The following is a 10,778-nucleotide window of genomic DNA, read 5'->3' on the forward strand; positions in this document are numbered from 1 at the left end:
CAGTTTGTGTTTGGTGTGGTATATCCATTTCAAGAAGAACGGGCAGACGTTCTCGTCCCTTAACGGATGATCATCCTGAGCGGGCTTATGTAGCTGGCATCATCAGCCCCCGACAGGTAAAATATATTAAATACTAGCTGACCCAACAAACTTCGAATCATTTAAACCTTCCCTGGACCTCTACGAACATTTTAAAACCAAAATAAGCCAAATTGGTCCAGCCATTCTCGAGTTTTAGTGAGACTAACGAACAGCAATCCATTTTTATATATAAGAAGAAGATTTACACTTTATTTGTACTGCTGTTTACCAGAACACACATTTATTGAAAGCTTTATTTCAGATTCCACCAAATGGTCGAGCATGTAATGCCTGTTGGCAAAGGGCCCACAGCAATATTCTACAAGTCATTGAACCACCAAGAGAGTCCCAAGAAACTAGTGACAATGCAGAAAGTAGGTCCAGCTCTGTAGCTGAACCTGTAAGTACATTCAGTTCGGAAATTGATATGGACATAGTTCAAAATGACAATGTACTTGTTGAACTAGAAGGTTACAGTCGAACTCCAAATTCATCTAACCATTGTTTTGTTCCCGATTGTACAAACTCGGAACGTCTAAGAGTTCCTATTTACATTAAGAAACAAATATTAATTGACTACAAATTGTATGTCTCACCTAATGCCCGAGTATGTGAAGAACATGCAAGTGTATATAATTGGGAACTGTTGACTGAATATCAGTTTACAACGCAGTTTACTCAAAGTCATATAGTAGAAATGCTAGATTTATTAAGAAAAAAAACAGTAAACATTATTGATTTTGAAAATGTTGAAAATATGAACAACCATATTTGTCGTTATTGGACAGGCTTAACTGTATTGAACTTTTTAGCACTACTGAGCTGTATTACAAGTGAATTGTCAAATATATGTAAAAAACCTAAAACAGCTTTAGGATTGTACCTCATGAAAATAAGAACTGGGGAGCCAATTAGACGAATTGCATCATTAATGAGCATGAATAAATCGGTGGCATGCAGTTATATGAAAAAGGCACGTCACTGCTTGAACGAATTTTATGTACCTAGACATTTAGGTGTAAATCATATTCCTCGAACAAGCCTGTCCAGTAGAAACCTTTTAATCCCACAGGGTCTTTTTGGAACAGCAGAAAATAACCCCATAATTATTTGCGATGGGACATACATATATTTACAGAAATCATCTAACTATCTGTTCCAAAAAAAAATATATAGCTTACACAAGTTTGCAAATCTTGTAAAACCCTTTTTACTGGTGGCCACTGATGGCCACATTATAGACATATTTGGCCCATACGCAGCCACAACATCAGACGCTACAATTATGCGACTGCTGTTCGAAAATGAAAATTCGGAGTTAAGGCAATATTTTAGACAGAATGATGTTTTTATTCTCGACCGTGGTTTTAGAGACTCTATCCCATTATTGACATCTTTGGGATATACTGTTTGTAAACCTGAGACCCTAAGCGAAGGGGAAACTCAATTATCGACTGAAAAAGCCAACAAATCACGGCTAGTGACACTGTGCAGGTGGGTTGTAGAAGTTGTAAATGGTCGGTTTAAACGGGATTTCAAAATATTTCGAAATAAATATTTTAATATAGGGTCTCAAAACCTAATGAATGACTTCAAAATTGCAGGAGCTATTTTAAACCATTTTCATCCTGTTTTGACTGACCATCCTGATGCTCAAAATATACTGGAAAGAGCTAATCAGAGAATGAACATGGAAAACTATTTAGCTAACCATGTGATTAGGCATCAGCTTAATAGACGCCGAGCCAGTTTCGTCCATATAAATGCTCAAATGCCACAGCTGAATGTGTTCCCCATCATGGAGATGTCAGATTTAGTTTTATTTAGTTTGGGTATTTATCAAATTAAACAGGCACACTCTTATTATGGGGAACATATTCGGCCAAATGGTACTTTTACTGTAGAAGTAAGTGAAGATGTACAATTGATAAATATTTCAGGCATTTCGTCATCACATGAGACAGTATTAATCAGAGGACGAATAAAGTCACGCCACATTAGTAGTCGAGTGTATTACACATATATTTTATTGAAAGTGGCAGAGACTAATTGGCAAAACTGCATTTCTGATTATTATTGTAGTTGCATAATTGGAAAAAGAACTGTTGGAAGCTGTGCTCATGTGATGACAATAGTCTGGTATCTTGGATGGGCTCGGCATCAAAATAATATATCTCCACCTGCGCAGTTTCTCAACAGTATTTTAATAAGAGAAGACGTTGAAAATGAAGAAAATCAATAAATAAATACTATTTAAAAACCTAAGTTTTATTCATTACAAAACCTGTACATTAGCGTCTAATTATAGCTTGATATTCTGATATTAATCCGTTTTTAAATAGCATAATGTTGAAAGACTTTTCATCGGCTTCTGATCTCGATTCCCCGTCAATAAAAGAAATAGGATAATTTCTTATCCTATGTATTTGAACAATGGGTTCGATCCCAGGTCAGGCAAGTACCAATGCAACTTTTCTAATTTTTTATGTACTTTCTAAGTATATCTTGGACACCATTGGCCGTGTTTCGGATGGCACGTTAAACTGTAGGTCCCGGCTGTCATTGAACATCCTTGGCAGTCGTTACGGGTAGTCAGAAGCCAGTAAGTCTGACACCAGTCTAACCAAGGGGTATCGGGTTGCCCGGGTAACTGGGTTGTGGAGGTCAGATAGACAGTCGCTTCTTGTAAAGCACTGGTACTCAGCTGAATCCGGTTAGACTGGAAGCCGACCCCAACACGATTGGGAAAAGGCTTGGAGGATGATGATTTGAACAATGGGTCGGTGGGTCGTCTTATAAGTATAGTAATAAGTTATAGTATTACTCATTATCTCCGGCTGATTATAAGCTCTTGTGTAATATGCTGAAACATGCACATTTTGTTGGTCGAGGTCTTAGTAAAATATTGTAATTTGCTCGTGAACATTCAGTCAAGTCGAAAAATAATGCAACCAGCAATAGCAAGCGTATTATTGTTTTTGTTTACATTGATTAAATCAAATATTGATTGACACTGACAGTAATGACACTTTTCATGTGCCAATTTTGACAAGAGAACTTTTTTTTGGGTGTGTTCACTTTATTAACTTGATGATTAGAAAAAGGTTTGTTCGTTTTAGAAGTAAATTCTCACTAAAATAAAAATACGATTTTTCTCAAAAGTGGAGGTGTTTAAAAATGTATGATAGATGCAGAAGCACTGGGTTTTGAGATGTCTATCCAAATATATTTAACTTACTCTGGTTGGAATTTTTAAATAATAAAAAACCATTTTCGGACAAGTCCTTTCGAACCATTTAATATTTCAAAAACTCGATAATTCGTAATATTTTAAGAGTCCCTCGAGTTTCGAATTAACGAGAGTCGACTGTATATCAATTTTTCATGCTGTGTTTCCAAGTTATTTGGTGGGTCTATAAAAGGTGCATAATTTGGCAATATTAATTTCGGCTGGTACAATATTTTTCCTCCAGAATCGATTCGAGGAAATAATAATTTGAGACTTAATTGAATATTTTTTTGATTCATTCACTCTGAATAAAATTATGTTATAGTTGAATTAATATTTATACAGTTTCTTAAATAGTTATTTTAGAATTTTCTTCATCTTCAAATTCAAGAATTTTACTTAATTATGACGTAATAATATAAAAAGACATTTGCATTAGGAATTTTCCGTGTTACAAATCAAAGAACCACAAGTAGACTAACTTTGTGGTCAAGTACCCAAACTTTTCCATACTTTTCCTGTATTAAAATCCTCCCGACTAATAACCCGTAGGTACGAGTAATATGGAGTATATTAATAAATGTGTGAGTCAGTCTGAACTCGGCGCCCATCAATTTGGTGACAATTGACTATCAAGGAGACGCGCGTGTGCAGAACTAAATCTCAGAGGTTGGAATTACATTGATTTGTGTTTGACTTGGAAGATTTATATCTCAACAAAGTACATAAAAGTTACCATTGATATATCTCACCTCGAGCCATCAAATCTATTGTTGCTTTTTGTAGCATATGAAAAAGAATACAAACATCCGAATTGAGAACCTCTTCCTTTTCGGGAAGTCGTTTAATGAACCGTAGCGCTATGGAACCCTGACAGAATTCTATCAATGTAATGCATAAGATTGCAGGTTTTTGCATATGCGATGTCAATATCGGTACGGAACTCTTGGTGCAGTAATCCGACATGCACTTGGACTGATTTATTGGAATTCTGCTATATAAACTATACGAGCAGTAACAAGTAATCGACCGTGCAAGAATTATGAGCAATAATAATATATGGGCGTATATTAGGGATGGGGACTTCCCCGCCAACAATACCTTTTTTGTGGGAAATCACCAAATAGCCCGCCGTCCACAGCGGGACGGGTTCAGCTGTCAGACTTTCAAGAAACTGCCCTTTATGTACCAGGGCCCCTGTAACTCATTCGAACGAACCCTAAGCCCTAGCGCCGATATATCCTGCCGATGGCTTTGAAAAGGTACCAAGTACAACTAACGGTAAACAGCTGTTTTACAGTTGATCAGCCTGTTATCGACAAACAGGCCGAAAAGGATTTTCCGCTATAGGAAAAATGATTCATGATTCCGTTGCATTCTTTTGCCTGTGCCCAATAAAACTGAAGATCCGCTTCCGTTTGAAATGCGGAACGGATTATTTATTTATCTTATCATTTGTTTATTGCATTTATTTCGATATTCAGATAATTATTACCCTCAAACCTCTTCCATTTTATTTACACTTTTACCCCCAAATGTTGAGGAACTTCAGATTACACTAGAGCATTTTTTTTTTTCGCCATTTCGTGAATAAGTTATCGATCATATCGATCTCCACTACCTTGTATGTACAAATACATATATTAGATTGTTCATTTGCCTTTGATGTCTTACATCTAATAATAAATGATCTGATATTTATTTGTGTTGGGTGTGCATGTGTGTGTGTGTGAGTGAGTGGGTATATAAAAACTCACCTAGCACCAAATATATCCTTTTTAGCCAATGAGTAAGCCCCTACAATCCTCAGCCGAAGTAGGAAGCTATTCTCATCAGTCTGAAAACAAACAATTAACATATTTTAATAAATTACTATCTTAAAGTCAATAAACATTGTCTTTAGTATGACTAACAACATAAATAATCAATAATTGTCTGATAAAAAAATATAAATATATAAAGTTAAATGTCATGTTGATTAAAATGGCTGGTTGTAACATATTGCTAGAAACTTATCATAATAGTATTCATTAGACAACGCCCATTGTATCAATGACAATTTTCTAATTACGACATATTTTCGTCATCTGCATCATCAATATTGGAAAATCCTATGTATGATAATTAAAATGTAAAATATCTTTGGCTATTTCCAAATCAAATCCAGAGAGTATAGCAACCAGTCATACAAAGGTGATTTGAGTTGTCTGGGTAAGTAGGTTGAAGAGGTCAGTTGAGCCATTCAACCGTTTCCTTGTGAAGACACAGCCATAAAAACGCTTTATAATTCATCATACTCCAAGCCTTTTTCCCAACTATGTTGGGGTTGGCTTCCAGTCTAACCGGATGTAGCCGAGTACCAGTGTTTTACAACGAGTGACTGCCCTATCTGACCTCCTCAACCCAGTTACCCGGGCAACCCAATACCCCTTGGTTAGACTGGTGTCAGACTTACTGGCTTTGAAAAGCGCTTTATAATTCTTATAAAAAAATAACCACATCAGCACTAAACACACTATATTTATAAGGGTGCGTCCACATCTGGCGAATGCGCCGCGAATGCGCAGCACGCGAGCCGATCGCGAGCTGTCCGCGAGCTGCGCGCGTGCAGTCACTGCAATAGTTCGGTGCGCCTCTTTAGCGCAACTCACGCAAGGCTCGTATAGAGCGCGCGAGCGGCGCGCGATCTGCGCGCAATCAGTTCTCGCCCTTACAGTTCCGTATATTGGCTCAGTACTATCGAAGATGGCAGACGTCGCGCGCCGCCTGCGCGCCGCTCGCGTGCGGCGCTTAGGTCGCGCGCGAGCTGCGCGCGGGCGGCGCAGAAGCGGCGCACGAACAAAAATGCACGCGCGCAGCTCGCGGACAGCTCGCGATCGGCTCGCGTGCTGCGCATTCGCGGCGCATTCGCCAGATGTGGACGCACCCTAACATACATAAACTCCCATGGGGGTTAGGCAGCCTAACAAAGGGTGTAGGACATATTTATTGTTATTATTGTAGTATCCAACACATGGTTCCTAGGCTAATTAAATTAGCAGCTTGCTTTTCCCTTAAGTAACACCAACACAATATAATGAGTGCCCTTGGGGAATTCTATTAAATATTAATAGACTAGTAGTATGTCTAGAAAAATAGGTCAGGTCAGTGTTTTTATTCCCAGTATGTAGTATGTCCTTAAGTACTAATTAGTGTTATTGTGAAAGTATCCTTCACTGTAGGTACACATGTGACACTTTCACAGCTGTATTTTTTTAAATATAAAATCCACATTCACTATATACATGTGACATTTTCACAGCTGTTTCTTTTTTTTATAAAATTCACAATGACATTGGATGAAGATGTTTTTTACAAGGTTTTATTTACTGCTCAACTCTCAAGCATTTTCTCAACTATGGTGGGGGTTACGTTGGGGTTCCAGTCTAACCAGATGCAGCTGAGCATCTACTTCCTACTTGCCGTTCAACATTGGTATTAGTTGCCAAAAGACTAGGTGAGGGTAATGATAGAGCACTAGAATTTATGTTGCAATTTAGAAAAAGTCTGCCTGGCAGTAAACCCTAATTAAATACTTGGAAGATTAAGTTCTAAACATGTATACCTAGAAACAAAAAAAACAAATGCTTTAATTAGCTATGGAAACTAGTTATCTACATTTCATCAAGTACTCAATTTATCTCCATTATTGAATAATTAAATGATATTTTACATTCGTTTTTATGCAATAATGAGTGCTACAGTTTGCCAGTGTTTCAGAATTGGCACTTAACAGTGACCTGACCTTGAACCTCACCTTTCAATAAGCTCATAAGTACATACGCACTAAGAATTATTAAATACATTTTGTAAAAAACTACCAGTAAAGGAATTATTGTATTACTAATCATTCATTATTCAGCGTTTACAAGGAAAATGTACTAATTTAATTAATTACTTTAATGAAGTTATTTGTAAGCAATTTATGGAGGTATTATGATAGGTTTTCTTAGAAGTAATTGTAGAAGGGGCTAATCCTGTGTAAAATCAATTTTAGCTTTGTTGTTATTTAAATTCAAAAGTAATTTATTCAAAGTAGGCTGTATTTATACAAAAGACAGCCCCTAAAAATACCCTTCCCACTTCTTGTGTTTTTGCTGTGAAGAAGAAACTGTGAAACAAACCCGCCTGCAATACAATTCTGTCAGTACGGTTTCTTCTGCAAATTATAGTAATGAACACTAAAGAGTGATACCCTGATTAGATTGTCAATTAACAAGAAGATATAGTTCTAAAGGTTTAGAACAATGTCCAGTGGTACAGAACATGTTTGAAGTACTACCGTCTTACCACAAAAACTTTTTAACGTCAGTTTAAGACTTGTCTAAAAAAATGTCAAATTATGACGTTGACATACGGTTCATTTAGGAGACACATTTTTTTTAGACAAGTGTAAAACAGTGGTTAAAGTTTTTGTAGTAAGGCCATTAATCTCTAATCAGTTTCCAACTAGAATCCTATAAGAACATCATAACAGATTGTAAAGCAGATAATACTGAATACTAAGAGGGCATTGACCTGTCTTTATTGTATCAATTATCTTCAAAAACATCTTTCCACATTCATTAAAACCTGGGACACAATAGTAAAAAGTATTCATGTTTGTCATAAGATAAGACAATAAGTTATGGGATATTTTCTTCTACAGGAGACTTACACATGTATTATATACATTTACGTTATTAGAAAGGCTTTGTTCTCATATATTGTAAAGTATCATGACTAATTCACTAACTAGTTACACAACACTAAAACCCTCAAAAACACTGGCTGACAAGAAACATATAGCTAGTATCAATATCACATTATTAGCTGCGGTAAGCACGTAACGCCAAGTTGAAGGGCAAACCTCGCTGCCACCAGCCAGCTACCACCAACACGAACTGAACATTACACTACACTATCACCAAACTTTACAACAATATTGTCATGCAAAAACGCTAATGAATACATTAAACCACCTCGTTCCGCAAAATAAAACGCATTAAAATGTTAATCGTGCACAAGGACATGTATGTATTATCGATAAATAATAAGACTCACGAGAAATGTTACAACCATAGAAATAACAGTTTATGCAACTTACACGAGTGTCCGACTGCCAAGCCATCACCCATGTGAAAATATACTAATAATTAAGTAAAATTAGACACGATTCACATTCCTATAGCGACGTATCGGTTGAAAACAACTCTTTGCAAAATAATAGTGACACGTTCCTCTAATTGTTGTTCGCCACTATATTACAAAGTTTTCTACAGTTTATCAACATTAGTAACACTTGTTATGGCGACAATATAAAAATCTAAACACCAAAACTGCAACAATTATCTAGAAATACGTGATACACAAATAAAAAAACTAAAATATCACGGGGGATAATAATTATTTTCTGTGACAGGCTGTGCATGACAGTTAGTCTTGCATTCCAGTTCACTATGTATTTTGACGCATTGATCATGTCTCGGCTTTGTTACGCACACTAACTTATCGATGTAGTGCTGATTATTAATGCTTAAAAATGCAAATCGTTTGAAACGGACCGCGCCCCTATTTTCAAGTGATTCATTTGCGCATTACGCTTCTTGTTACGCAGCAAAATAAAATTTGTGACGTTTTTTTTATTTCCCTCTTCTCATTGTAATTTCTGACCCATTTAATCAATTTTACATTCAACTCGTAAAGGTATTTATAGCTATAAGCCAGTGCCAGCAGTTTAAAACTCTATTGATAAACAAAGCATCAGTCCAAATGTGACCAGCGGTCTGTAGTTGCCGGCTGGTTAGCAACCAACGAAGGAACGAGAGGGCAGTAAGATAAATACCTATAGCACATCTTACTTTACGCAGCCTGCTTCTTCTTAAAATTTTCCTTGTCGCAAAATTTAATGGTGTCATTTAAGTTGATCCTTTCCAATTCACCAACAATATAAATGATTATGATTGGGCTTATACCTGATACTGTAATGAATATCTTGGCTCAAATCTTGATAAGTTGTTTTGCATGCGCCGCAGTGACCAAGACGAAGATCTGCTCCTTTGACGAGATTCTCCCCCACCGGGATAATCGAATGGCCTTACGTTTTGCATCGACATTGCGGCAACGGAAGGGGGATGTATCATTTCTCACAAACAACAACAATACACTGCACCATCACTCATTAACGTTTATTTTTTTACATTATCACAATAAAACGTTTAATATTTACAAGGCGCGCTCACGGAAAGCAGTAAAGGTGGCGCTGTTGTGAGCCATATGACACTGTAATCTTATCAGGACAAGAAACTGGTATGATAAAAAGTGTGCGCTTACAATTAGCGTCTCGATGATAACTATATTCGGTCAAGTCATGTGAAACATACAGATTAATAGAGGTTTTTTTAATTTATTTGTTTGATAACGGTATCGGCCGCTTATTCTAATTGAATGGTTTTGTTCACAGCTGGTGTCGGAGCTATTGTTATAAAGATGACGCCGTGCTTGCGACATGTGTTTATTTCTTGTTTACTTTGAAAATGTGTGTTACCTCTACGTGCTAAATAGCCGAGAGTAGGTCAAAAGAGACATGCTTCGCTTGTTCCGACATATTGTAGCTGATAGTCATGTTCTTGTATTGTACAATGAACTAGTTATGCGGGATTCACTTTAGGTATTTAGGTGCTATTTGCACTGGGCTTATCGTTACTGCATATGTAGTGGTAGGTTTAATATGATTAGTGTAATATTAATCTTTCTATAGGTAATTAGAGTGCAAGCCTCGATGGTGCATGACTATTTATTATCGGCCTATCGGTAACTTTACAGCAGTTGCACCAATGACTACCCACTTATAGGCTTAAGCCCCTAAGCAATGTTCAAACTGAAACACCACTGTAAATCAGTTAACAGTGAGAACATTGAACTGAATAGATAAGTAGTCTAAAAAATTATGGATTATGATTGAATTGAAAAATTATGGATGAATTAACTGTTCGTTACTCGAAGGCATCATAACACCTCCCCCAGTAACGTAGAAACCTCCCCGTGAGAACGTAGACCTACCCCAGTGAGCGCCAACGATCCCAGTCTTTCTTGGGCAGACCGCATTCATCCACTGCCCGCCGCTCGCCGCTCGATAGCTCCGATCAAAAGTAATCCATATTGAATAACGAGGAGAGAAGACATAAATCAGATAAAAAAGGCTACACCTGCTCTTACAGTGCAATACAAAGTTATCTAATTTCAGAGATATCAAATATTTTGTGGCACGATACGATATGAAATCATATTCATGTGTGACCTATATGAGATATAGCAGACTTAAATTCTACTGATGTAAGTGCATAAAAGTGCGTCTTCATCAGACTGAGTTTGACGTCCTCATGTCCAGACAGGAAGATATGCTAAAGTCATCGTTAAATATTTACGATATCATTATCCGTAGACAAAT

The 10,778-nt window shown here is 36.9% G+C and overlaps 1 protein-coding gene across 4 annotated transcripts in view; it reads right to left on the minus strand.

The window, feature by feature from the left end:
- LOC124638590 (E3 ubiquitin-protein ligase Nedd-4) overlaps positions 1–9,693 on the minus strand; it is a 35,271-nt gene extending 25,578 nt beyond the window's left edge. Inside the window, exons 1-2 of one of the 4 annotated variants that reach the window (XM_047175616.1) lie at positions 9,304–9,693; positions 5,068–5,147 (exon numbers count right to left, since the gene is read on the minus strand). In XM_047175616.1, the coding sequence (XP_047031572.1) occupies positions 5,068–5,147; positions 9,304–9,471 (248 nt within the window). In that variant the 5' untranslated portion in view covers positions 9,472–9,693. Of the gene's footprint in view, positions 1–5,067; positions 5,148–8,435; positions 9,264–9,303 lie in introns of those variants that run through there. The other 3 variants (XM_047175615.1, XM_047175619.1, XM_047175618.1) reach the window with 3 other exon arrangements.
- Between the last annotated feature and the right edge of the window lie 1,085 nt (positions 9,694–10,778).

Source organism: Helicoverpa zea, chromosome 17, assembly GCF_022581195.2.
Source record: "Helicoverpa zea isolate HzStark_Cry1AcR chromosome 17, ilHelZeax1.1, whole genome shotgun sequence".
In the NCBI taxonomy this organism is placed as follows: Eukaryota; Metazoa; Arthropoda; class Insecta; order Lepidoptera; family Noctuidae; genus Helicoverpa; species Helicoverpa zea.